The 25,366-nt window shown below is 47.3% G+C and overlaps 9 protein-coding genes across 9 annotated transcripts; 4 read left to right on the top strand and 5 right to left on the bottom strand.

Annotated features, from left to right (window-relative positions):
• Nucleotides 1-217: 217 nt before the first annotated feature.
• ONS95_003335 (uncharacterized protein) lies at nucleotides 218-1,535 on the top strand (the record flags this gene model as incomplete). The annotated part of the gene is made up of 4 exons (XM_058496634.1): nucleotides 218-399; nucleotides 477-827; nucleotides 879-926; nucleotides 1,083-1,535. The coding sequence occupies exons 1-4, from the start codon at nucleotides 292-294 to the stop codon at nucleotides 1,533-1,535; spliced, it is 960 nt and encodes a 319-aa protein (XP_058353886.1). The 5' UTR covers nucleotides 218-291.
• Nucleotides 1,536-3,299: 1,764 nt separating this feature from the next.
• Nucleotides 3,300-5,676, bottom strand: ONS95_003334 (uncharacterized protein). Its single transcript, XM_058496633.1, has 2 exons — nucleotides 4,462-5,676; nucleotides 3,300-4,410 (listed from the first exon to the last, which is right to left on the bottom strand). Exons 1-2 carry the CDS (start codon nucleotides 4,881-4,883, stop codon nucleotides 3,492-3,494), a joined length of 1,341 nt encoding a protein of 446 aa, XP_058353885.1. The 5' UTR covers nucleotides 4,884-5,676; the 3' UTR covers nucleotides 3,300-3,491.
• A 169-nt stretch (nucleotides 5,677-5,845) lies between these two features.
• On the top strand, nucleotides 5,846-7,605 carry ONS95_003333 (uncharacterized protein). Its single transcript, XM_058496632.1, has 5 exons — nucleotides 5,846-6,201; nucleotides 6,267-6,449; nucleotides 6,687-6,782; nucleotides 6,857-7,017; nucleotides 7,089-7,605. Exons 1-5 carry the CDS (start codon nucleotides 6,146-6,148, stop codon nucleotides 7,358-7,360), a joined length of 768 nt encoding a protein of 255 aa, XP_058353884.1. The 5' UTR covers nucleotides 5,846-6,145; the 3' UTR covers nucleotides 7,361-7,605.
• ONS95_003332 (uncharacterized protein) lies at nucleotides 7,579-9,475 on the bottom strand (the record flags this gene model as incomplete). Its single annotated transcript, XM_058496631.1, has 3 exons — nucleotides 7,579-8,150; nucleotides 8,273-8,675; nucleotides 8,885-9,475. The coding sequence occupies 3 exons, from the start codon at nucleotides 9,473-9,475 to the stop codon at nucleotides 7,579-7,581; spliced, it is 1,566 nt and encodes a 521-aa protein (XP_058353883.1).
• Nucleotides 9,476-10,060: 585 nt separating this feature from the next.
• On the bottom strand, nucleotides 10,061-11,898 carry ONS95_003331 (uncharacterized protein). The gene is made up of 3 exons (XM_058496630.1): nucleotides 11,087-11,898; nucleotides 10,882-10,947; nucleotides 10,061-10,786 (listed from the first exon to the last, which is right to left on the bottom strand). The coding sequence occupies exons 1-3, from the start codon at nucleotides 11,526-11,528 to the stop codon at nucleotides 10,170-10,172; spliced, it is 1,125 nt and encodes a 374-aa protein (XP_058353882.1). The 5' UTR covers nucleotides 11,529-11,898; the 3' UTR covers nucleotides 10,061-10,169.
• A 455-nt stretch (nucleotides 11,899-12,353) lies between these two features.
• On the bottom strand, nucleotides 12,354-13,151 carry ONS95_003330 (uncharacterized protein; the record flags this gene model as incomplete). Its single annotated transcript, XM_058496629.1, has 3 exons — nucleotides 12,354-12,737; nucleotides 12,797-12,965; nucleotides 13,012-13,151. 3 exons carry the CDS (start codon nucleotides 13,149-13,151, stop codon nucleotides 12,354-12,356), a joined length of 693 nt encoding a protein of 230 aa, XP_058353881.1.
• A 315-nt stretch (nucleotides 13,152-13,466) lies between these two features.
• On the bottom strand, nucleotides 13,467-16,104 carry ONS95_003329 (uncharacterized protein). The gene has a single exon (XM_058496628.1). The coding sequence runs from the start codon at nucleotides 15,574-15,576 to the stop codon at nucleotides 13,642-13,644; it is 1,935 nt and encodes a 644-aa protein (XP_058353880.1). The 5' UTR covers nucleotides 15,577-16,104; the 3' UTR covers nucleotides 13,467-13,641.
• A 142-nt stretch (nucleotides 16,105-16,246) lies between these two features.
• Nucleotides 16,247-19,423, top strand: ONS95_003328 (uncharacterized protein). The gene is made up of 5 exons (XM_058496627.1): nucleotides 16,247-16,356; nucleotides 16,426-16,449; nucleotides 16,536-16,592; nucleotides 16,646-18,352; nucleotides 18,504-19,423. The coding sequence occupies exons 1-4, from the start codon at nucleotides 16,319-16,321 to the stop codon at nucleotides 17,070-17,072; spliced, it is 546 nt and encodes a 181-aa protein (XP_058353879.1). The 5' UTR covers nucleotides 16,247-16,318; the 3' UTR covers nucleotides 17,073-18,352; nucleotides 18,504-19,423.
• Nucleotides 19,424-21,537, top strand: ONS95_003327 (uncharacterized protein; the record flags this gene model as incomplete). The annotated part of the gene is made up of 2 exons (XM_058496626.1): nucleotides 19,424-20,683; nucleotides 20,776-21,537. Exons 1-2 carry the CDS (start codon nucleotides 20,132-20,134, stop codon nucleotides 21,535-21,537), a joined length of 1,314 nt encoding a protein of 437 aa, XP_058353878.1. The 5' UTR covers nucleotides 19,424-20,131.
• Nucleotides 21,538-25,366: the final 3,829 nt, after the last annotated feature.

The raw sequence follows: 25,366 nt of genomic DNA, 5'->3' as shown, positions 1-25,366 counted from the left end.
CTAAGCTAAAACGGAAATATCAATGGAGTCAATAGACAAAATATAGCATGAGGGTGAGTTACATATCCATAGGTAGTCACTACACCAAGGTCTTGGGGTGGCCGCTCGCTTCGGCTTCCCATTAGTTCTGTTAGCGAATGACCTTTTTCCCTTCCGCACTGATTCAAGCCCCGAGCCAATTTAGCAGGACACTATCTAAACAAGCATTTCCCAACAGCAACGATGACTTCACTTGAACCCTTGAAACTGATGACTATGTAAAGCAGCCGCCATTCGCGATATTTGTGAGCGATGAACTTCGCTGGGAGTTTCAAACGTATTTTGACTATTAAATTATCTGTTCTAGTGGCTTTGTTTATCTTTTATTCCTTGTATCTTAGAGGTTCGCGTAATACAGTCGTAAGCTCCAGGCCCCTCTGTCATACCTCATACATATTCTCTATCTCATATGTTCAATCAAAACTAACACATCTCAGATCTCCCACGCACCGCTTTCATCTACATCCCCAGTCCAGGCCACCAACAAAGACACATACGGCAAAATCCAGTCCAAAGTAGCCGTCATTACCGACACACACTATACGCCACGTGTCATCCCATTGATCCTCCACTTCCACTCAGTTCTCGGACCAGAATGGCCCATCATCTTCTTCACGTCCGCCGAAACTCGCGCCCAGCACTTCACCTGGAATCCTGAATCTGGTAATAAGACCGGATCGGCGATATGGCAGCGTGCTGTGGAAGATGGGACTGTTGAAGTTAGGACGCTTCCGGATGAGGTCGATGTTACGACCAGGTTAGGGGTCAATTTGTATTTTACGAGACCGGTATGTGGAAAATAGGTGGTGGAGTGAAAATGATTGCTCATTGTGAGACAGTGGTTCTGGGAGCAGCTGGCTCCTGCTGAACATGTGCTGCTTTTTCAGGTATGTTGTGCTCATATTTTCGTCTTCTGAGTCTTCTTGAAAGATGTAATCTTCTACTAGATGAAATATCAACACTTTTTCTTTCATCTTCTCGGAAGATGTAAAAAAATGAAAGCACTTCACATAAACAATCACTAACCTAACCTCACCTCAAAGGCCGACTCAATGATCTGCGCCAACGCCCACCGAACAATAGACTCCTTCCTCCCTTCAACATTCATCGGCGCCCCTCTCTCACGAGATACCCAACCCAAAAAGTTCAACGGCGGACTCAGTCTCCGGAACCGCCCCCTCATCCTCTCCATTCTCTCCTCCCTCCCCTTAAATGCAACATGGGAAGCCGAAACCTTAGCCAAATCTTACGCTCACGGCGAAGACTCCTGGTTTTCGAGGGAGATGGAGAGGAGAGGAGTGAAGTTGCCGAATAGGCAGGAGGCGCTGCAGTTTGCGTGTCAGGGGGATGAGCATTTGGATACGTGGCCGGAGCCGTTAGGTTTTCATAAGGTGCATGTTATGATTCCTAAGAGGCTGCCGGAGATTAGGAGGTGGTGTCCTGAGATTAGTTTGGCGGGTGCGGGGATGTTCGGGAATGGTGGTGGTGTTGGGTAGGCGAGGGGGAAGAGCAGTGGTACAGAATTTTGTTGTCATACTTTAATTCGTCGTCAAGACTTGAATTTTAGATGAATATTCCTGCCTTTTGAAGACTTAGTGCTTAATTTCTCCCGAGATTCCTCTCCAAAACCTCTAAGTAGGGTCTGCTTAAAAAATTCCTCTGAACGATTGTTCTCACCATCCAGTAGTTCCAGCACCCTTTGATCCATGGAAAGCCGGTTTGTTCGCCCCAAAGATCTTTAGCATCTAGTTCACAATGGTAGCAATTATATATACTAAAGGTTCCCCGCCAACATTAGGCAGTGAATGATAAGACCCCTTTCGCTTAGCTGGGAATGTTTGTTTCTAAGTGCACCATCGCTCAAGGCTCCTTCTGCAAACAACTTCACAATCTACAATTCATTGAATGCTTTATAACACGAGCTCATATTTTTACATACCCTAGAATATCCAGCGCTTTTTGATTCCTAAGCTCGGTAAGTCAGTGGTCACTTAGCGTCACTGTGCTTCACCATTCATTTATCTTCACTATCCGCGATTTCACCGCGTATCTGCTAAAAAATCAACTAGATAACATCTGAGATTAGACACACTGAATAAAGGTATTCGAGAAGCGATATACAAGCAAGAACAAGCAGCCCCGATATTTGCTCACATGAAAGCCTCGTCCTCACCGATCACTTCAAGTTCGTTGATTCATTTGAAAGTGCTGAACGTTTCTTTACTTTCGAATCGCTTCACTGTCATCCTTCACTGACATACCTACTCATTGTCATGTAAGTATACTCATTGATCCGCTCACCTTCTACTTTCTATACTTGATGGTACTGAGTTAGAACTCACTCTACGATCATGTTGAGCCACGTATTATTCTGTGCGAAAGTCGTGCTTGAGAGCTGATATGCGACATTTCTTCGATCACGGACACCTAGACGAAATTTCATGCGGGGCTGCAGATATTAAGACGTTCACGAGTAGATTTACGATTGGGAGTTCATATGAAAACATTATCTGAAGTTCGCTCAGATTCTATCTGCAGTCGAGGTGGCCGAGGACGTGTAGGGTTACTAATTATAAGGTGACACTAAATCTTGTATATTGTAAGAGGACTGGTATTATTGAACTACTTCGTACCACCTACTAGAGGTAGTGGATAACTAGGCTAAGGCTAATCCTTATTAGTGCACTTGCTTTCACATCTACCCCCGCCCTAAAGTAGAAACGACTCTACTCCTGTAGAGTGTGGGAAAGAAAGACAGAAAGGAATTGCTACCAAACATGAGGTGACACCAAATCTTGTATGTTGTAAGAGGACTTCTGTAGGTCCGTCGAAGGTATATCCTCGGTCTGACGGGTTCGAAAACCAGGGTACTGAGTTCTGAGTGGTGCGTGATGACGGTAAAGGTTGTGGTTCTGCGTTGGTGTTGAGGAAAGTTGTAAAGTACGTCGGAGGTCTGAACTACGATTTTGATGCGAGTAGAAGAATTTGGAGGGACTTGTGAGGTCTGATCGATTGCCTATTACAACTTAACAAGGAATTGCTACTCAATATAAGGTGACACTAAAATTTATGTATTATAAGAGGACTGGTATTATTAAACTACTTTACACCACCTGATAGAGGTAGTTGATAACTAATCTAAAGTTAATCCTTGTTAGTGCACTTCCGTTTATACCAATTAAGCCACGATAACAATAGGTATAAAAATGTGGGCTGCTGTATTTTCGGCGAATCTGAAGGGAGCATATACGAAGCTCGGGTTTGTTTGTGAAGCTGAAGCTTCAAGAATTTATATATGTACAATCAAAATTTTTGCTAAAGTAGTCTACAAGTTATGCCTGGCACCATAGCGGGGTACCAACATCCACTGCCCTCTGGCCTCTCTCTCCCTTCTCTCTATCATCTGCTCTCACATCCCCAGACTCCACCAGACGTAACAACTTCTAAGGAATTTAGATCTTTCCAACACCAGCAGTAAGAGCCTGATTGGTTCTTGGGGCAGTAGCAGCAATAACCGACTTGCCCTTGAACGCGCTCAACATGATAGTATCAGTGCCGACGAAGTTACCGCTGCCTCCCAAGCTGTTTCTCTCGCAGTTGTGTCCAAGGTTAGCCTTGCAAACAGAGTTGGATGCGGAGGGAGCGAACAGCTTTCCGGCGTTGGCGAGAATTGGGGTCTTGACGTTGTAGAAGGAGTTTCCCTCAGCGACGATGCTGACACCAGCACCGATGTCGAAGGCATGGCCGGAGTTGGCGTACCAGTAGTTGTTGACGGCGTGCATCAGCGTGCCCTTGGTCATCTTTGGCGAGCGGCCGGATGTGTGGTGGATGTAGTTGTTGGCGAAGGTAACCTGGTCGTTGGCCCCGGTGAAGTAGATAGCCCAGTAGTGATGGTTGTCGCAGGTTGCAGACCAGGAGGTAGAGCCGTCGAATTCGTTGTTGGTGACTGTGAGACGGTTGGAGGCGGCGCCGCCGGTGACGAGATGTTGACGGCCGATGAGAGAGGTCTTGACATGGTCGATCCAGACGAGATCAGTGCCGGCGAGGGTAATGGCATCACCTCCCCAGATGTATTGAGGGTTGAGCTCGGTGATGTGGATGTTTTGGATGATGATGTTCTTAGCTCCGTTGGCGATTCGGAGACCCTTTCCACGAATGACTGCGTTGGCTCCAACACCTACGATGGACTTGTTGGACCCAAGGTTGATGGCATTTGTACCAGCTTTGTCGTATGTGACAGTGACTGAGGGCTGGCCTGCGCACCAGTTGGCGCCGTTAATGGCATCTTGTCCTCCCTTTCCAACACATTTGTTGGAAGAAGGTCGGCAGCCTTTCTCGGTTACCTTTCCTTCTGAACCGATGAAGTTATACCTGAGCAGCTAGTCAGATTGGGATTTAGTAAAAGAGATGGAGAACACTTACTCCTTGTTGAGGAGAATGACACGAGGAGTTGAATCTGTAAGCCAAGTCTTCAACTGGTTGATGTCCTTTGGATAGGCACCAGCAGCAGATCCACCGCCAGTGGTACCTTTGGCAAAACCAGGCGCGGAGCCAGTAACGCCAGCGGCAGCACAACGGCCAGCGAATGCTGCCAAAGACGCGAGAATGAAAGTAGTGGACTTCATGGTCGAAACGAGTGACTGAAGGTTAGGATAAAAGAGACAAGCAAAAATGAATGTGAAGGTGAGGGTGAAGATCTCAAAAGCCATGGCGACCAGCAGCATACTTATAAGAAGTGCTTCAGCCACTTGCCTGGTGCCATGAAGCTTTGGACGACAGGGCCCGGCATCAAATGCCAATGATAGATTAACGGGGGTTGCCAAGTCCAACTGTGGAGTCAGCATCTGGGCTGCAAATTAGTACAATGCTTTCCACGTGTCGATTCAAGCCCCCTGTCAGCCCAGTTTATGAGATGAGTGTGGCTAGAGAGCGGACCCGTTCAACTGACTTGCGAAAGTAGTTCGGCTCGGCGAGATTCTTGATGGAGCAGTATTTGTGGAGAAATACAGCTCTTCACTCGGCAGAGAAGCAAAGGGTGTTCTTCCGAACAAGCCATCAAATCACAGTGTACTATAAGCATGCTGGTAATTGGGTTACCAAAAAACGATGTGAAACGGATGTGGTCCTTGGGAAAAGATTCCCGAATTCCAGCTTCCAGACTTGTGCCGTTCTTGGGAACAGAGAAATCGGTTCGCCCGCCGAATAGGGGGGTACAGCCAAAGATAATCGAATCTTGCTAGCCCCTGGAACTTGACACGCAAAGCACAAGAGCAGAACAAAGTAAACAAGCACTCCTTGAGCTTCTGGTAACTTTAAATTCCACAACTGCAAGCATAACACCTTACTGCCTCTATCCAGTGTTCTGCAGATGGTCCTCTCCATCACGTGGGGTGTGATAAACCAACTGATTCCATCTTCCTGGGAGTGGATAGCCCCGATTTGCAGATGAATACGGGGAGTTACATTGCCGATGGAGGAAAACAGAGTGACATTGAGATGACGAATAAAAGAATAAGCTTCGGAGCAAGTCAAGCCTCCATGTTCCAACGTGAATCCGTGAATTCTTGCCAGAAAACATAGGGAAGAAGGTGTGGGTATGGACATCAGTCTTTTCGATGCTGTGTGTTTCAGTTCGGGGATGAAAGGGATGGGTGGGTTGGTCTTGGCCGTTAAGCATAAATTGATGCTTGGGCTAATACGAATGGAGACTAGTGGTCTTTCGACCTCGCTTCGCTAAACTCAACTCCTAGGGCAAAGAGTGGGGGGTCAAAGATGAAGGAAACTCCTTGTCCTGGCAGGCCGGAGTAAGGTACCGAAGCTCACTTTCATTCTATACATGATCGAAATTCGATATTCAAGAATTTGTGACGCTGTGCTCTGTAGTTTACTATACCAATAAAATACAATGAGATGGTTTTTACAGCCCAAAAATTCCTGATGACACTAACAGCGGGGTCACTCCGACCCCGCACCGGAGCTCCTCCCATACAGAACTTTCACAACAAAACAGACGCAGCTCTGGTTAAACATCTCAAGAATTTTCATTACCTATTCAATTCTCAGCCCCTATTCATAATAATCCACAGCGCATTCCATCATCTCAATCATGGCAGACAACAACCTCAATGGCCGTCTGGCTCTCATAACCGGTGCATCAAGCGGGTACATCTCCAGTCTCATCTCTCGTCCTCACTCATCTCATACACACTTACTAACCAATTTCCTAGTATCGGCGCAGCATGCGCACACTCTCTCGCAAAGCGAGGAGTCCATCTCGCCCTCACTTACTCCAAGAACCGAAGTGGTATGGAGGAGATCGTGAAGTCTATCCATGCTAGTAGGGGAGAGGGAGTAGAAAAGTTGAGGATCAGTATACATCAGGTCGATGTAGGTGTAGTTGAGGACATGAGGTGAGTCAGAGTTCTGACCTGGTTTGCTGTTGGTTTAAGCTTTCATTTCTTCTCATCTCATTCATATTTTGTTGTATGATATTTTTCATTCTGAGATGTCATATGGTGGGAGCCAGATGATAATCAATTCAGTCCAGCCATGTCATCTGACTTATCCTTCTTTCCACTACTTCCTTCCAAGTTTCGTTGGATATTTTTGAAATCAAGTACATGCTAACACCAATCACTCTATGATAGCCGAATGTTCGAAGAAATCAAACAACAACACGAAGGAAAAGTAGTCGACATCCTAGTCAGCAACGCCGGCTACGGAAAGCGAATTGTCGATGTTTGGTACTTCTCTCCGTTCTCATCCCCCTACCCTCCATTTCCCCTCCAAATCCCTGCTAACACCCTACCCCCTACAGGGACATCCCCCTTTCCGAATTCGAATACACCATCAACGTCAACCTCCGCGCCTCGTTCGTGCTCGTCAAAGGCGTAGTCGAAGGAATGAAAGCCCAGCGCTGGGGACGGATAATATTCATGTCCTCAATCGCCGCTATGGGCGGAGGCATAAACGGATGTCGTACGTCTATCTCTCTCCAACCCCTCCCCCACTTCCTTCATTAAATGCCTACCTAACCCTCCCCAAAACAGACTACGCATCCTCCAAAGGCGGCCTCACATCCATGATGCGCAACCTGTCATCACACCTCTGCAAACACAACATCAGCGTCAACGACGTCGCTCCCGCGCTGATAGGCGATACGGGGATGATCAGTAATCCGGATGTGATCCCGGGGGGCGTGGGAACGATTCCGATGGGACGGTTGGGCGAGCCGAGCGAGGTGGCGAATGTGGTGCTTATGCTTGCCGAGACGGGATTCATGACCGGTCAGAGTTTGTTGATTGCTGGGGGGTTGAAATAGATGGAGTAATGGTCGGGGAGGGGAGGAGGATGACAGAAGGTGAGAGACTGGGAATTCTGGGGGACGTGCAAGTAAGGATTTGTGTATGTTGAGACCTCGCGGCCTTCGTTTATAGATAAGAGTCGCATTGCCCTTTCCACTGTGCTCGGCCTCTCGTCGTTGAAGATATAAGCTCTATTCTGCTGCAAGCAGAGTTTCCCATATCAACCGCTACAAACCTATCTTCTCGCCCGCTTCGGGTATCTACCTCTGGCAAACGATGTTGCCTGGTCGAAAGTCTTGTAGGCCTTCCCTCTATGAAAACCCATTTCCTCCCATATCCGCCTCGACTGGGTCTGCGTCTGAGACGTGAACTGCCAAAACAGTCTGCTGACCTCCCTCTTCATATGAGTTCCATCATCTACGCAAGAATTGTCCACACTTTTTCCCAGTCTCTCCAATTCCTCAGCCGATACCATTTCTTTTAGAGCCTTCAAAATATCCTTGACACCGGAAGACCAACCTGTGGAATGGCCTTCCGCGTGTGCCATAGTACCTGCCTCAATCATCCAGATATTTTGGCCAAAGCCTGAGAATATGTGCCAAGCATTTTCTACGCCGATGTGCTGTAGGCAATTCAAAATGCACCATTGTCTGTCGAGTAATAATCTCACTTCCGCAAGTCCGGGACGCGATGAGTAGCGGGGACTCATGGGCGGGATATTCAGTATCTTCTTGTGGATAACAGTAAACTCGTCTCTGGTCATCCCTGTAACGACCGTTATAAATCCCCAAGTGCCATTGTTATTAACTATATCAAGCCGAGTAACGTTAGTATATGCGAAGGACGCTGCCGCTCTGCCGCCTCCACTCCACCTGCTCTCGGTTCTACCTTTGATCCAATGAAGAGGGGTGCAAAAGTTGCTTACGTACCTATAAGCTCATTATCATAAGCACCACTGAACTTGAAGTACTCGCCCTCAATCTTTAGTTCATTCTGAGCACATTGCAGAAAGTGATACCGGATCCCGGCAGTATGTCCTTGTTGATGGATGACAAGAGACCAAGGAATCTTTTCTGAAAGTCCAGATCCTTCGAAAGTTACAGTGGGATTGTATGAAGTCGTCGAGCTGTGCTTGTCATTATCATCGCGGCTATTCGCAGGTGGCACTCTTTGAGATGTAACTTGCTGGTCTAAAGATTGCGTTGGATCTTGGGTGACGGGAGATTGCTTGCTTCTTTGAAGGGAAGCTTCTCGATTTTGTAGCTTTAGATACTGTCCAAGTTCGTGGCCCCAACCCACCGAGGATTGACTGCTTACAGCTTGTTGATCTAGCTGAACACTGTCATTCTGACCTTGCATCTGTTGGCTTTGAAGCTCAGGTAGCCAGGCTTGGCGGAGCGGAGAGGGCTGAATTGAAGTATACGCAGCTGGAGGATATGTATTTGAAGACTGCTGTGTTGGAAATGGAAACTCATTTCTTGATTTTGGTATGGAACTTCTTGTTCATGCTGCACAGGAATTTGTCCGTACGAGCTACTAACTCTATGGATTTGTTGCTGTGTGGCAAGCGAGTTCGGACAGTGTTCACTAGGATATCGCTCATTCAGTGATTGGTCTGCATGGCTGGGAGCTTGGCCCTGTTGTGCTTCCTGCAACTGATGTTGCGCGATTGGGAATTGGTCAAATGTCTGTCCACTCCAACTGTCCTCATTAGAATACTGCCCAATGTAGCCCGAATCTTGGACTTCTTGGGCATGTTGTATAGAATTCGGCTCAGTAACGGGCTGATACCCATGGCTTTGCTCATCCCAGCTTTGTCTATTTAGGGATCCGTATGATTGAATTTGTTCTGGGATATGATTGGATTGGGTTTGATCCGACAACCACCCTGTTGATGAACCCGTCTCTGGAAGCGACTGGTTGTGCTCTTGCTTGTTGTCGTATTGCTGGGCAGGTCCAAAGTTCTGCTCTGGAACTTTTTGGTAATCTGTGTATGGTGGAAAGCCTTCGAACAGGTCATCCGCTACCCCATTATTCGGATCTTTACTCCATTCCTTCCCGAGGACGTCACATATCGGGGTGTCAATGCGAGCAGGGTATGATGGAATATTCGGATGCAAGAAATCCGACATACCAAGACTGAGAAGTCTATCGGGAAGTCTTGTTGGGGTTCTCGTAGCTCTTTACTTGAAAGTGGAAAAGACTCTGCTGGACAAGGGTCCGGCTGGATGGTCTGCAATAAGTGTTGCTTAACGCGCAGTGGTGTTTAGATATAAGTGAATAATTGTGAATGCAAGAGAAACAGTAAAGCTACTTTTGGGAGTGATTGTGATGGAGAGAGCCTGTGCTTAGAAATGAGAAAGTCGATTCGCAAGATTTTTTACCTCGGCAACTGCGAACATGAGCAGCATAGGAGGTTTCCACGTATCGTGAGATTGGAAAGAGCGATACTCTCCGTTTCTTGCACTGAGCCTCAAAGCCGAGGTCGCTGTTTGTGTCCGGGGACCATTGTGAAGGACGACAGCCAACAGGTGTATAGTCAGCGAGCAGTAAATACCGTTTCTGACGAGAACACAATGAAAAAATGTAGATTGGTTGAGTATTGGGAGAGAAGGAGAGAGGTGGACTTTCCTTCATTTCAGGGAGGACGCATTGTCCGTACCTACCTTGCCTGGCACTCTCTCTTAGCCAGCTTTTGGACTCGATAAGACAACGATCTCTTCAACCATAGCGCAAAATAGTATCCGTAAATCCCATAGAGCTCGCTTGTTTTTGATTTCTTGTCTGGGACGATTATGACAACTTCTTGTACTTGAAATAAAAATGTTAATCCTCAAACACCTCGCCCCGCTCGATGACCTCAAAAGCATTCCATGTATACTTCCAAACCCTATCCTTCAAATCTCCCTTCCGAACTTCTTTGTAAGCTTTTTCGGTTTCAATAACATCCCCAAGCCTCCCAACCGCATACGCACCTCCACCTTTTACCCCGTCCGTCCCCGCCATTATTCCCTGTCCTCCCTTTCCATCCACTTTTCCGTCCCCGTTGCAAACGAACTCCTCCCCGGCCATCGTCCAAACCATCCTACTCCCCGCCTCTCCACTTCCCATACTAACCAATCTCATTACTCCCAGTCCTCCAAACACCCCTCTCAAGACTCTAAACCAAAACGGATACCCAGCTAGATACATCCCCGGCGTAATTACGAGTCCCGGGAAGACATGAGTAGCTACCAATTTACCTGGATGTCTCTGAACTAGGGATTCGAAGAATAGTGTCGTCATATATGCGACGTGAGAGCGGACAGTGGCGAATGTGTAGTTCGTAGGTTGGCGGAGAGAGAGGTCGTTAGCGTGGAGAGTGGCTTCCATACCGGCGGCATATATAGATGTGATGTGAGCGCCGCGGGGGTGTGTGGAGTTTAGGAGCAGAGGAAGGAGTTCTGCTTGGTGTCAATACTCGAGGACTAGACTCTTGGAGCCAAGGGATCCAGAAATGCCAAAGAGAAGATTGTAGTAGAAGGTGGAGAGCACTTACGGGTGACGAAACGCATTCGTGAGTAGTAGTGTAGAGAGAATTGGACGTCAAGGCCCTCGCTTGTAACTAGATTGCAATGTTGTCAGCCGTTGTCATCATTTCGACAAATGCCTCGCTTCCGATGAGCGTGAACCTTATCGGTGAGGACTCTCCTATTCCAGTAGCACAAGGTAGAATAGTAAGAAACAAGAAGAAGAAAACTCACGTTTCCTCCCATTAAAACTCTGCACCGAATTACTCTGACTCATGACCAACCAATCTACCCTCGCCTTCCCTCTTCCATTCCCCTCCTTCTCCCTCTCCAACTTCACAATTTCCTCACACACCCTATCAACATCTTTCAACAAACTCAAATCCTCCGCTTTAACAAAGATGATCTCGAATTCTGGCCCGGGACATATCGCTTTGCAGTCTGTGATAGTTTTCTGGGCGGCGGTAGCGTTGCGCCCGATTATGTAGATGCGAAGAGAAGGTGGTGAGGAGGATGGTGACGATGAGGAAGATGAGAGGAGGGAGGCGTGGGTGGTGATGAGGGAGCGGATGGCGTATTCGCTTATACCGGAGGTCCCACCTACTACGACGGCGACGAGTGGGTGCGTTGAGAGGAAGGCGGTGTTTTGAGCCGTGACGGTGGTAAGTGATACCATGATTCTCGAACAAGTTCCCAGTCTGCTCCGACAGGGAGTGGGAAGGGATGACTTTATCACACTGGGCTTGATTTCGCTGAATTGAGCAGAGATTTACAATATAGAGATTGTACTGTTGTGGTGTATTGTAGTGAAGAAAGAAAAATATAAATAATACTCATTGCGAACACATGAGGACCTTACCTGTATTTATATTCCGGTCGGTTCGATGTCCCACCGAATTCAAGCTTCGGGGCTAGAAAGCTTCGCATTCAGGCACCTGACGCTAAGCGACTTCCAAATACAACTGCTACGAACTGCTATCCTCAATAAGATATTAGGACTGGGAGGTATTGGATTCGATCTTGTCGGGGACTAATGTTCAACTTAGCGCGAGCGAGATGGTGCGGGGATGCATCGGAAGAAGCGCCCAAACTTAAGCGAGTGCGAAGCTGCAGGTGACTTCGCATTCGCCAATCAGAGTGTGGTATACGACAAAGGTAAACAAAGTTTTGATTGACTCACATTGGAGAAACACTTTCTTGAAGACAGTTTCAGATATTGGGCATGATAGTAGAGATTATTCTATTGTACACTGCAGACTGAAGTGGAGTACTCAGATTGACTTCGCTCTTCTTGTACCGTGAACTTAAGGTCTCTCGGAGCGGGCAGACCGATGCTTGGGGCAGAAAGATGCATTGTGATTGAGTCGATGACAATCCTCTCCTGTGTTGTGAACATGGAAGTAGCATGTCCCAAAAGGCTTGTTGACAACCACACCGCGATTTCGTGGGTCAGACTTTGCGCTAACGGGAATCCCTAAGCACTTACATTCTCCTCGTGACTTCAGAGAGACCTGACGCTGGTACTTAGGTATTCGATTTGAAGATCAGGTGTGTCCAGCAGGACATGGTGAACATAGCTGACCCAAGAGTCATCGGGTGATATATGTAAGGTGTATGCAACAAGTGCGGCTGCGTATAATCGAATCGGAGCCTCATGGCTAGAGGTAGTGTTGTTGAAAATGCGCTCCAAACCCTCTGCATTGAAGGTGAAATCTTCAACCAACATCTTATCTTGAATCGAGTCCATGACAAGATTCTTGAGGCGATTTATGCATCGATATTTATCTGCAAAGATGTACAGGCCGATCAGATCCACCACCTCAAGTTTCCTCAAGGTTTCGCCATTGAAGTTGGGGTAACAATATGCAATAAAGGTTTGGACAACCTAGAATAGGAATTAGGTGATTCAGTTTCTGAAGAGATTGGATATACAAAGAGACTTACCAGAGGATCATCTTCCGCCAAAGTTATCACACCCGATCTTCCTTCCTCGAATTCTCCACAAAATGCGGCCTTCATCGCCTCCGAGGCTTGGCAAATAAAGTTTTTGTGAATGCTGAACTCTTTCCGTTTCCTGCCAACGATCAATTTGACGATCTCGGTGCCTGCATTTCTATTTCAGTCAGTAAAATCTCTGTGTTACGGAGAGGGGAACTTACTCCCATCTTACTTCATCTTTCATGACTTGAGAACATCCACTCTCCGTGACCGGGGTACTGAAGGTGCTGGGCCGGCCTTCGTAATCATTGTTGTCGAGACGTCCCGTGCGCCCCTTCAATCTTTGCGATCTGGGTAACATTGTACCTTTCTTGATGACAGATCGGCTGGAGGAGCTGCGCTGAAGAGTTTCAAGGTTGAAGGAAGCGGAGAAGCTGAACGTGAAATGGTGCCTGAACGCTAGAGTCGCTTACTTGTATGGCAGGAACGTCAACAACTCTTGCCAAGACTCATTATCCGTAGAACAGCAAATCAAAGGTGAAGAGCTGCTGTGGTGTTGAGTTTTTAAGATCTCATGGTCTCATTAATACTCAACAGTACGATCTACAATCGTTTTTTTCCTCGAGGAACTTATCTCTCAGTCACGAACGAACTTCACACTCGGGGTCAAGTATGTTTCCACTTGCACGGATTTATGATAAGTTACCCAAACGCTGTGCAAATTTGCGGAGAATAAATGCTATAAATCCAAGGCTTTAAATTCAACGCATAATAGTAGTCCGCCATTATAATCCTACCATCAACGATTCCCCCACAAAATCAGCGCATTCACCCTCATCATCTCCACATGTTCATTCTTCTTCACTCTCCTCACTCTCATCACCTTGATACTCCCGAACTCCTTGGAACTGCGCTCCATATCCAACTGGGGCAGCCTGTTCGACATCATACTCGTACTCTGAAGGATCATTGTCGATAGCCTCAAGCTCTGAATCTGACCCAGCAGATATCGAGACCTGGCAAGGGCTCCCTTCTAGACCGCCTTTGTAACTCTGGGAGGCGACATCTTCTTCACTGCTTCCTTGAATGACTTGCCCTGGTTTGTTGTTTCGCGTGTCTTGGTCCGTATAGCTGTCGAGCTCGGAATCAGATTCATCGAATAGCTCATCGCTCTCTTCATCATCTGCATCTCCATCACTGGATTCAGGGAATTCATATCCATGACGAATCTCAACATCTACAGAATCCTCGAAATAGTGCACCCTTCCATTATCAACCTTACTTCCTCCAGCCCTTGATTCTGGAACAACATCTTCGCAGACTTTTTCTACATCTTCGGATTGATAATCACCAGATTCTTCAGAAATGAGGTATCCCTCGTTATCTTGACCATTCCCCAAAGCCCTGTCCGAAGATTCGTCAGTTTCCATGGCATCAATCAAAGAGAATCTCTGATGATCTTCGAAATTGCATCTCGCGATGTCAATCTGTTCCCCTGTAGCACATAGGCCTTTGCTGTCGGTGATATCGTCTCCACTGTTCTCACTATTATCTCCACCTCCAGAGGCGCAGTCTCTTTCAGAGATCTTTTGACGGGATGCAACTGATTCGGTGGACTGGTCGATCTCCATTTCACCGCTTGGCCAGAGTTCCTCTCTTCCTTCCAAAAGCGAGTTCCAGTCAAGGCTGGCATCCATTTGGGAGGCTTCATCCGAGTTCGCCTTGACCAATGCTTCGAAATCATCCTCAGCTTCATTGATGTTGCTTATACTTTCATTCTCACTTGAGTCCTCAGAAAATGCATCAAGCATGTCGATGATAAACTGACCGGGCCGTCCGTCCCTGTGGGCAGTAGTCTCCTTGACTTCGAGGCTCCTAGATGAAGGATATGCTGGAATATCTTGAACGTTTTCACAAGTCGTGATATCAACATCGCCCGTAATGACCTGAGTAGGGCTAATACTGCCTTCAGACTCTCCGCTGACAGAGTTCTGATCCACACCGTCACTTATGATATCCTCTCCTCCATTGCTTCCATCCATAGATTCATCAACAACAGATCCCCAAAGTGGCGATCCAAGACGAATAAACCCATCAACCGTGAACCCTTCTCCACCTAGCAACCTCAAAGCTTCCAAGCCCTCAATCTTGCACACTTTGACCTCATACTCCACACTCAAATCCGTATGCACACCAGCAACACTGTCAACCCCCACATTCTCCATTTCATCCTCCACATCCTGTCCTTGTCTTTCCTGCTCCAACGCCCAACACCCACCCATCTTCCTCCCGCTCAGCAACGGCACCATCTTTTCAAACCCCGCATCCCACCTCTCCGTACACGTCTCATCCACCTCCCAAGCACACCACCCATCCATCTCATCTCTCAACCCGTCCAAGAACCATTTGACGCCCTCATCTCCACACCACTCCATCACATGTCCACATTCACTACACTGCATTTCTTTTCGGAACCGCTCGAAGCTGTCGTGGACGATGTGCTCCCATTCTTCTTGAAGTTGGTATTGAATTTCTTCCGGCAGAGAGAGTGATGGTGGGGCGAGGTGTTGGGCAACGGCAATAGTGGTGAGGTGGGTTATGGTGGTGGATGCTATCCAGGGACGGCGGGGAGGCGGAGATGTGTTTGGTCTTTTCGCGGGGAGGCATTTGGTGGAGTTGAATTTGGATTTGCGTTTTCGGGACGCGATGGTGCGGAGGCGGAGCTTTTCGGATTCGGATGAGGAGAGGAGTTTGGGAAGAGGTGGTTGGATGATAGAGGTTTCCATTGTGAAGTGTTGTGGAAAGAAGAAAGGGGATTTTGGGTGGTGAGTTGGCAAGGGGGACAAGATATTTGTAAGTCTGACAGTTGAATAGTGAATACACCAGCTGATGTTCAGTCATGGTTGAAGAGGAGACGAGAAAGAAGATTTGGAATCATAGAGTCCAATATAATGAATAGTTCGGATGAATGCAGTATGAACAGTAGTATAGTAGTAGAATGAGATCGGACTTGAATATTTCCAAAGCTGTGATATTGTTGAGAGACTAATCTGGATCTTCAGGTCTCGAATGTCCAAGTACGCATTGGAAAATGCATCAATACAACAGGAACATTTGTGTTTCACTGTATCTAATTCATGTTCTTGCGTCATTTGGGTGGAGTCCTGCATAGATCTGAGCAACCAAGTCCAGCAAATATGTATCCAGATACTACTAGAATAAACTGCATGTGAGTTACGAACTTGAGTGAATGAATGAAACCAAATATAGAAGGAACGAAGAGAGTAATAAAGACGCCAATAAGTGAGGAAGCGTCTGCCGAGGAGTGTCACAGGAAGACGCGAGTCGTTGCCAAGGCATCAGCCCTATTTAAGCTTAGCCTCCACGAACTTGCCCCAACACGGCAAGGTCAAAGATCTTCCATTCTCTGATTATCAACGTACTCTACTACTGCCCCTCCGATCACATCGCGACCCGGACCCTTCTTCTATCCACCATCCAATACATACAGAAATCCGTAGCCAAGCTATGAGTCGAGGCGGTAAACTTGCACCCGAGGTCAATCGGTGAGTGTCGCCCTGATGGAATGCGGGGGAGGCAGGAACTGCTGGACCATGTTAACATCTGTGCCCCAGAGCTTTGTTCGTCAAGAATCTAAGGTTCGTCGAAACGCCCCGAGAACGCTATGGCAGATGGAGAGGGAATGGAAGCAGGCAAAAGTGAGCGTATACTGACCGGACGCTAGCTACAACGTCGCAGTCGAGGAACTCTTCGACCTGTTTGGCAAGTTTGGTCCCATTCGGTAGGTCTCCGCAGCGCCCCATCTTCGAAGAGTCAGGAATTAACCTGTCACAGCCAAATCCGCCAGGGAATCGCAAACAACACCAAAGGCACTGCCTTTGTGGTCTATGAAGACGTAATGGATGCAAAGCAGGCGTGCGACAAGTTGAACGGATTCAACTTCCAGAATCGGTATCTCGTTGGTACGTACAGCTCCAGCCAAGCCAGGCACACGACCATCTCTAACTCGATCTACAGTACTATATCACCAACCAGACAAGATGGTCCGATCAAAAGAGGACATAGAGGCCCGCAAGGACAATTTAGAGCAGCTCAAAAAGCAGCACGGAATCGAATAACAAATAGACGGGCCTGCGAATCGGTCAACTGGAGGACAAGCACGTTCCCCTCGTTCACGACCTCGAAACGCGACAACATCATCATCCTCCATCACCAAGGCCCTTGTAGGCCCGTCTACCTCGCAGCAAATGTCCGAGATTAGGAAGGGCAGCGTAAGCACCATCGCTGGTGGTCACTCTCGACGTCTTCGTGATTCTTCGGCCGGTGCGGCTGCTGTTACGACTACGACAAGTTCTTTCATTGGTTTCGTTAAGGGATTGCTTCATTTCAAATAAGGCAGGAAGGCGTTCTGTTATTCGCGTTGAAATTTGGGGGTTTTGCTTCATCCATTCAATCATGACAGACGGGGCTGGGAAGGGCAAGGTCATTGATTTGAATCCGGGGACGGCTGGCTAGCTGTCTTCGATGGACACAACATGGATTTACCTATTGGTTCTTCATATTTGCTGTGGTTGTGGTTCATTCTTCGGAATAACCTACTCGCTCCTCTTTTTCCTTAAATCTGTCGCTCATGGATGGGCTTGCATGAGATTGATACTGATACTTGCATTGCAAATTGACACATCTTTGGCTGAAGTCTTCGGACTAGGCACGACCACGCAAATATGTTTTACTGACTGGCATTCGCAACTGTCTCTAAGATGATCAATTGACTGACAAGCACGTTGGAGCTGCAGCTGTACTCGGTGTATGGCATAGAACAGTACATGGCTTCTCCACTTCTGCCTTGAGAAGTCACACATCACGCATCGCATCTCACCATCCCGAGGTCATCAAACCACCCAGTCATATTCGTACCCACCCGACACTTGTACAACGCAAAGGATAATCCGAGGAACATCCTTTCTCCGTCCCATCCACTCAATCACCTGCAGTTCCGTCTTCCACTCACCCAAACTTCCTTTAATCTAAACCCCCCACTCCACCTGCAATAAGCCTCGCATTCATGCACCCTATCCACGTGCCTCCCTCACATTGGCCTCGTTTCTCACGGCTATTGAAGGGATTGCTCGTTTACCTATGACTTGCATAACTACTCGGTAGGTAGAGCACATGAATAGTAATAATAACATGCGCCGTAGATCTCCCTGCCCAATAACATTGTGAGTTGGGGAGGAAGTAGAGTTAAAAACCCCACATGGCTGGCACCTTCCGCCTGCCCTCCTCTTATCAGCTCCCATTACAAAGACAACCTGAACTTAAAGACCTCTGCCCTACTTCGCTGCCCCGCCTCAGCTTTCCTTCTCCTCCAGAAAAATATCAAGACACAAATCGAAGATCAAAGTCAAACTCGAAAGGATACGAACGGAAATAAGAAGAAGGGAAGAAGAAGACACCTAACCAGTCAACATGCACGGCTCCGAATGTCCCAAGTGTGGTGCTGCGTCTGATGGTGGGAAGAGCTGCGGAAGTTGCGGTGCTGTATGTTTTTCCTCCCCTTTCCCTCCTCCTCCTCCCGTGCGCCTCTCATGGCTTATACTGTTGAGCTCGACTTTACTTCTTGACAAAAGCTATCTACTCTGGCTCTCTTTCCGATGGTCTTTAAAGTACAAAAGCTGACATACAGATGCAGTCGTGCCCAAACTAAACCTCCTCCTCCTTTCTGAACTCGAGCATATCATATCATATCATCCCGCGACATAAACATCTCACTTCTCCAATCTCGACTTACTCGTACTTAGCCCAGCCAACGCTCGAAGGGCAGGGTTGTCAAACATACTGAGGGAGAGATAGGACGGAGCGGAGAATGGGATGGCGTGAAATGGTGTGATATGATTCTTCAGTTTGGGATCGAATGCATTTGCGCCTTTTGTTCTTGCAGATATTCTTTTGCGCTGGCTTTCACATGCGATGGGATTTCTTCGTACATGCTTTATATTCCTTTCTGGGAGGGCAGTAGGGACGGCTGGGGTGGGGTGGGATGGGCATGGTTGGCGGAGTGTGGGCGGGTTGGGTTTAGGTTGGGATGGAATGGGTGGGAGATACCTGATGTGATGCGATGCGATGCGTTTGGGAATCGAAGATATGCGTTATGAGGAATGAGGAATGAAATTTACGACTTTCTCTTGCTTCGAAAATTCGCTGATATTATTCTAAGATCCCTATGATATACTCTCTGTTCTGCTACAGTAAAAGCTTGGTTCACAGAGTACCCCTCCCCAAGCTTTAGTTCGCCGCCAGCCGCGGCAAGATGAGAGCGAGATTCAACTTGACAGAGACTCTTTGCTTATAACCATAAAGGTGAAATAGATATATACTTCTCTGCGAGTCTTCTTCGCTCGAGTCATACTGCAATACCTACACACATACCCTAATGTGAAATCTCGTTGGTCCGCTGACTTGCTGGCTTCCAGTGGACGGTCTGGGCTGATGTTGTAGGTGGGGTAAATGCGCTAAGAGAATCCCCTAAGACCGACGCGGTGGCTTGAGGATGGTCAAGCACGAGGGACTTTTGGAATGTAATGAAATGAAATCAAGCAAGTAGGAAAACAATCTACCTAGATATGAGAAGCACATGGAAATGTGAGAACTTAAAGAGGCCTATGAATAAGGTACAATTCGAATCGAGTGATTGAAATCATCCACGTGATAGAGTCTAGAATTAAAGTTGTTCGATTTCGATTCGGCGCTCGATTCGCCCCAGATGCAGCCAGCCCAGCCACGCCATGCTACAGTACCGCAAATAAGCCTAAAATCAGCCTTCTGCTTCAGTGCAGCTTTCCAAGCCCCAAGTCACTCACTCGCTCTGTCTTCCTCACCATAACGTAGCCGCAGCAGGCTGCAGAGCATGTCATCGATTCTGCGCCTCACCTGCACACCGAAACTTCGATCCTACTACGTACCTTCTACACTTTCGTCTCTGTTCTCTTCGTTGTGAATACTTTAAATTGCTATTTGTTGTTTCTGTCTCACTCTGAACCACTTGCGTCACAAAATCGGAGCCACTTGACCCTGAATCAGAAACATAATCACAAGACCCCAGGGAAAGATAGAAAGGAGAGAAGGAAGGGAACGAACTACGCCTTCGGTGCTACGACTACGAGAGAGGATTTGGTGCTCCGAAAAGGACAACACGCCGACTTTGCATACTGGTTGATTGTTGGAGGCTGTCTGCCAGAGAAAGGAAATACGAGAGAGAAAGCAAGATTTTGGAGGCGACACGGACGAGGCAATACACTCCTGGAAAGAGAACGAGATTAAATGCTCCCCCCTCCAGGCTTCGAGGCCTCACTCGACAACAATGCAACACCAACCAGCGCCCTTCTCTCCTCTGCAATAACCACCGCCATCCACCTCGGCGTCTCAATCCCAACCCTCACCTCCCTCGCCCTCACCACCTCCCTCCCCTCCAGCTCACCACTTCCCTCCTCCTCTCCCTCAACATCTACATCAACAACGTCGAGCTCCTCTCCCCACGAGCCTCCCGAAAAGAACGGCCAATGCGAACTCTTCGGCTCCTTCGCAATCCTCATCCAAGGCTCCTTAGGTCTCTGCGCCCTCCTCGCCCTAGTCTACAAGCGATGGCGGGAACGGCCACAGAGACCCGTCAAGATATGGTTCTTCGACGTCAGTAAACAGGTGTTTGGGAGTGTGTTGGTGCATATTGCGAACTTGTTGATGAGCATGCTGTCGAGTGGACAGTTTGATATCAGGCTGGATGCGACTAGTGTTGTGACAAAGAGGATGGTTGATGACAAGGGGAATTATAGTCCGAACCCGTGTAGTTTCTATTTGCTGAACTTGGCGATCGATGTAAGTTCCTATCCCCTCCTCATCTTCCATGTTTTGCGCAGAGATTCCTGCTTTTGAGAGAGAAAAACCAAGCTAATCTTTCCCCAAAACAGACCACAGTCGGCATCCCCATCCTCATCTTCCTCCTCCGCATCCTCACCTCCCTCTTCCTATACACGCCCCTCGGCAACCCACCGGAATCCATCTCCTCAGGCAACTACGGCACCCCCCCGCGCGCATGGTGGTGGTTCAAGCAATCGATCATCTACTTCATGGGCCTGATGGGCATGAAGATCTGCGTGCTCATCATCTTCCTCGTCGCGCCGTGGATCTCGCGCGTGGGCGACTGGGCGCTCCGCTGGACCGAGGGCGACGAGGCCCTGCAGGTTATCTTTGTGATGCTTGTTTTTCCCGTCATTATGAATGCCACCCAGTATTATATCATTGATTCGTTTATTAAGAATCAGAAACCTGAGGGCCATGAGAGGATTCCTGATGGGGATAGTGAGGCTGGTGAGGATGATGATGTTGATGATGACGCTGAGCGTGGACTTGGAGGTAGAGGTGGAGGTGGGCATGAGCCGTATGTGGAGGGGAGTAGTGAGGGGATGGACTCGGGTGATGAGGATGACGATGATGCGGAGATTAAGGCGAAGGCTAAGGTCGAGGAGGTGAGGAGGAAGAATGCGAAGGGTACGAGTAGCAGGAGGAGTCCTAAGGCGTTGAAGATGGCGCATAAGGATTATGATCCGCTGTTTGATGGGGAGAATAGCCCTACTGTGGTAGGCAGCGCGAGTACGAGCGAGAGGGATAAGTTACCGCCTAAGGAGGCGGAGAGTGATGACAAGGAGCAAGTAAGGGGAGCGAGGAGGTAGTACCCAGAGAGCGGTGAGGGGGAATGTATATTTTGAATATGGTTCAAGGCGAGGGAGGACCGTGGAAGGGGTGATCTTGTATAAGCGTGCTCTGAATACACTTAGACACGGGCTTGGGGGGGGGGTAAGAATCGTTTTGTTTTGTAGTACTGTACATTGCTGGGCGTTGGGAGGCTGCTTCTTTTCATACCGGGATACGCAAGGCGCGCATTTGCATCGTACACATACTCAGCTAGCTTAACATACCAGAGCTTTGTCTCCGCCAGTCTCTTTTTTTTTTCTTTGCCTTTGCCGACCTGACTTGGAACTCGAGCTCCAACCTGGAAGCATCTATACATCCTCTCCTCAGTCTAACTCCTATGGAAATATTTCACTGCTGTATTTTGTTACTTCGCCTACTTTGCGTTTTACCTGGTGTTAGGTAGCCATGCAGCGAGGTGAGGTGAGGTGAAGTGAGTCTTTCCATGGCACAAGCTTGGATGAATCAGTCGGTCAATCAGTCAGTCGGTCTCTCAGTCTATTATAATTTATAAATATGCTTGAGGCACAGCTGAGATTTTCCAAGGTTCACACTGGTAATCAGTAGCGGGGTGGTTTTGAAGGAGGTCAGAGGGAGAGGCGGTAGGGTGATGCGTGAAGTGACGTTTGTTATGTTGTGATGTGAGGAGGTGGTGAAGGAAAGGGAGTGATGATGCGGTTGTCGGGTTGGCGAAATTGTTGAGATCAAGTTCGAGATTGAGTTGTGTGCTGGATGATGTTGGCAGTGAAGTGCGAATTAAACTGAATAAAGACTCCGTTACGTTTGGTGAATGTTGAAATCTACGAGAAAGCCTTGGACAAAAATAAAAGAGAGAGTGCTACGAGGCTGTCTGATATGGATCAGGGGGAAGATGTATATATAAATAGAACTCACCTCTTGATTCTGTTCTTCCGGCAGATTCTCCAGAAACCAGGGGTAGATCTGCTTCATGGTGAGTCGTCTGGATGAGGTGCTTATGCTCGATGGACATAAAATAGCTCTATTCTGGACAAAGTGAATATTGAACTCGATTGTTTTTCTCTCTCGACCGTGTATAAGTAGCACCACCATACGCCGTCTTTCCAACTACAACTTCTTGGCTTCGAATCATGCAATTGCTTACTTCTTTGTGCTGCTGAGAAATTCGAACAGATTCTACGCAAGACCAAAACTATAATACGATGTATACGAATATACCTCCGTCCATGAAGATACTTTCAAGTAATGTCTATTCATTTAGAGGTCCCGTTTGCAGTGTTGGTTGAATAAAAACTGGCATCTGACAACCAAAGCAGGAATGACAATCACAAAACAATCCAACAACTCCTCCCTTTTCCATATGATACCTCAATCCCATCTCGCCCGCCAGAAACTCGAGAAACCAACACATTCTTTTCCAAATCAAGACCCCAGCATGACTTACTCGCTGATCCATACTGTGCAATCTGCATCCAAGACATCGGCAAGTATATAAGACTTACCCTTTCAAATGGAATGTGAGATAACAAAGAGCTAAAGACTTGTTAAAGCAGTTACAGTGGACTTTTTGTCTGACAATTTCATGAGGTTGACGACTAGCGGTGAACTTCAATAGAGCACCGATCGTTTGTGGGTTAGCCGTTGCTCAAGATGAAGTGTGAAGAATTTGTGTTGAGTGGTTGTTGCGATTAAATTTGTCGGGCTTCAAGAGAAAAAAAGTAGGACTTGAGAAGTTCTTGTCGTCAAGTTTCGAGCTGCTGTCAAGCTAATACACCTCCAATCATCATTTGTTCAATCTTGAAGCGGAAAGAGATTGGGAGTGAGTATAAATTCCCTTCCCGGTCAAGCACAACACCAGTTCATACCTAGCAATCTCTAGATTCAGACTGCATGAATGACTCGAAAGCTTCTCCAAAACCACATATGTCACAGATATTCCAGGTGTTGGATGCGTTGAGTAAGGAATGGTTCTAGCTGAAGACGAATTTATAGATCCTCGGTATCAATGAGAGAGCATCTTTTTAGCAGGGGTTTGAAGCAGGCTCCAACGGATGACACGTATCGGAGTAGTGGCTCTTGGGTGATAGTCGAAGTTGATACGGTGTGGTGGAGGGGTATATGATCCTGACTCCCCGACTTCCGGCTCACGAGCTGTAGTACCATCGGAACAGAAAAACGAATCAGAATCATGCATGTAAGCAATTCCCATGTATGGCTCTTTACACAATGAGTAGCATATACCGTCGTTCTCTGATGGTAAAGCTCTCGGCTATGCTTAGATGCAGAGTCTGAGAGGAGCTGGACCTTCACTCTCCACAAACAAAACCAACCGTACTGTTGTCATTGCCGAAGCTATTGTCAACATTTGCAACACCTGTACCATCTTTCTCAACTGTTGAAGTTCCCCCACTGAGCAAATCAATTTCATAGCTTTCACTAGTACAATACAGTAGCTGACCTTCTCCCTCACAACCTCACTCCACCTGAGGGTTATTCAGGCCATCCGTCCCAAGCCCGGGCTTCGACATCCATGACGACCTGGATAAGAGTCGTGAAATTTACTGATTTCAACTTCTGATTGCATGTTCTTTATAACCTGCTCACGTTCAAGAGCGAGTGGGACTCGTGAGTGTTGAAGTGCGGGGTGAATGTTTACGTTAAGCGAAACTTTGTTCGTGTCCGCGGCAGGTTTTCAGGCTATTAAAGGCTGAAAGGCAGGATTGGGGGAAACATGAATAGGCATTCAGGTATCCATGGTACCTTCATCACATCCAAAAGCAGCCTAGAAAAACTCTTGACTTTTCGGTGGCCAGGTCTTGAAGAAGTCGAGATCGCATTCGTAGTTTGCTTTGCTGCATGGAGTGATATGCTGTTTCCAACTCCTCAGGACTTGCAATTGTGAGGTAACGTCTCATAGTACAGAGAGTGGGTTTTATCACTGCTAGAAGGAAATTTGGGTGTCATGTGTGTGTTTGTTGTCAAGCGCTTGCAATCTTGCAAAGTTGTGATTGTCAGCTCCCGGCCCTTCACACCCTATGATCGAGTGAAAATAGTCTGTCCATACCGTAGGCAAGCAAAGAGGTGTTACGTAAGTTCTCAAAACCGAGACGGACGCTTGTATACGTGTGATACGATGAAGAGGTACTCGTTATCTATTCTACTGAAATAGCATGTTCAGGTATTGTCACTGGGTTGAGAATACTGAAAAGAAATATATCAGTGCTTTATACTACCTCGGCGTGCACTTACCTACTATTCCCTATTCATTTTGAAAGTGAATACACTTCAATGCTGAAAAAATGACTTTGACTCTTCCCATACTCTCAAGCAATTAAAATTAATGGGTTGGTGCGTTCGCTTGTGGCACCAACATGATTGGTCTCGACATCTTTCATAGACGCTGTTCATCTCATGACATGCAATCACGCAAGACAGTTCGAAATGCATAAACTGCTTGAATTAAAGCCAAAACCATCGGCATCTCTAAAGTGCACACGCTGATATCTTGGCGAAGGGAAAAGTGAGTGCAACAAAATGGTGCAACTCTGACAGTGAGAGGTTCTAAGCCCACCAATTGTGATTATGCAATTTCCAAAATTCAGGGCCAAGAAAAAAAGAATCATAACAAGAACAACAAAAACTTCAATAGATTTCTTTACTTGGCCTTAAAAACGCATCAAGACGTGAGATATGATGGGGAACTCAGCTAATGTTTTGAGGCTATCCCCCCTTATCTTTCGCTATCTCCCGTCCGTGAGGGCTAAATATATCTCGCGAAATCTCTCAGCAGGAAACATATTCCACGATCTTAAACCCTAACTATGATATCAC

The sequence above is a fragment of the Cadophora gregata genome (genome assembly GCF_030347475.1).
Source record: "Cadophora gregata isolate MNR1 chromosome Unknown scaffold_12, whole genome shotgun sequence".
Classification (NCBI taxonomy): Eukaryota; Fungi; Ascomycota; class Leotiomycetes; order Helotiales; family Ploettnerulaceae; genus Cadophora; species Cadophora gregata.
This window is presented reverse-complemented; position numbering and strand designations above follow the sequence as displayed.

What these genes read in the sequence shown, in the direction of transcription:
- ONS95_003334 (XM_058496633.1), bottom strand. Translation starts at nt 4,883, where the DNA reads ATGCTGACTCCACAGTTGGACTTGGCAACCCCCGTTAATCTATCATTG. An exon ending in GTCATTCTCCTCAACAAGGA is followed by an intron (nt 4,411 to 4,461) that starts GTAAGTGTTCTC and finishes CTAGCTGCTCAG; the next exon opens with GTATAACTTCATCGGTTCAG.
- ONS95_003333 (XM_058496632.1), top strand. Translation starts at nt 6,146, where the DNA reads ATGGCAGACAACAACCTCAATGGCCGTCTGGCTCTCATAACCGGTGCA. An exon ending in GGTGTAGTTGAGGACATGAG is followed by an intron (nt 6,450 to 6,686) that starts GTGAGTCAGAGT and finishes ACTCTATGATAG; the next exon opens with CCGAATGTTCGAAGAAATCA. An exon ending in CGGAGGCATAAACGGATGTC is followed by an intron (nt 7,018 to 7,088) that starts GTACGTCTATCT and finishes TCCCCAAAACAG; the next exon opens with ACTACGCATCCTCCAAAGGC.
- ONS95_003331 (XM_058496630.1), bottom strand. Translation starts at nt 11,528, where the DNA reads ATGGTATCACTTACCACCGTCACGGCTCAAAACACCGCCTTCCTCTCA. An exon ending in GAGTTTTAATGGGAGGAAAC is followed by an intron (nt 10,948 to 11,086) that starts GTGAGTTTTCTT and finishes ATTGCAATCTAG; the next exon opens with TTACAAGCGAGGGCCTTGAC. An exon ending in ACGAATGCGTTTCGTCACCC is followed by an intron (nt 10,787 to 10,881) that starts GTAAGTGCTCTC and finishes GACACCAAGCAG; the next exon opens with AACTCCTTCCTCTGCTCCTA.
- ONS95_003329 (XM_058496628.1), bottom strand. Translation starts at nt 15,576, where the DNA reads ATGGAAACCTCTATCATCCAACCACCTCTTCCCAAACTCCTCTCCTCA.
- ONS95_003328 (XM_058496627.1), top strand. Translation starts at nt 16,319, where the DNA reads ATGAGTCGAGGCGGTAAACTTGCACCCGAGGTCAATCG. An exon ending in CTTGCACCCGAGGTCAATCG is followed by an intron (nt 16,357 to 16,425) that starts GTGAGTGTCGCC and finishes TCTGTGCCCCAG; the next exon opens with AGCTTTGTTCGTCAAGAATC. An exon ending in TTGTTCGTCAAGAATCTAAG is followed by an intron (nt 16,450 to 16,535) that starts GTTCGTCGAAAC and finishes ACCGGACGCTAG; the next exon opens with CTACAACGTCGCAGTCGAGG.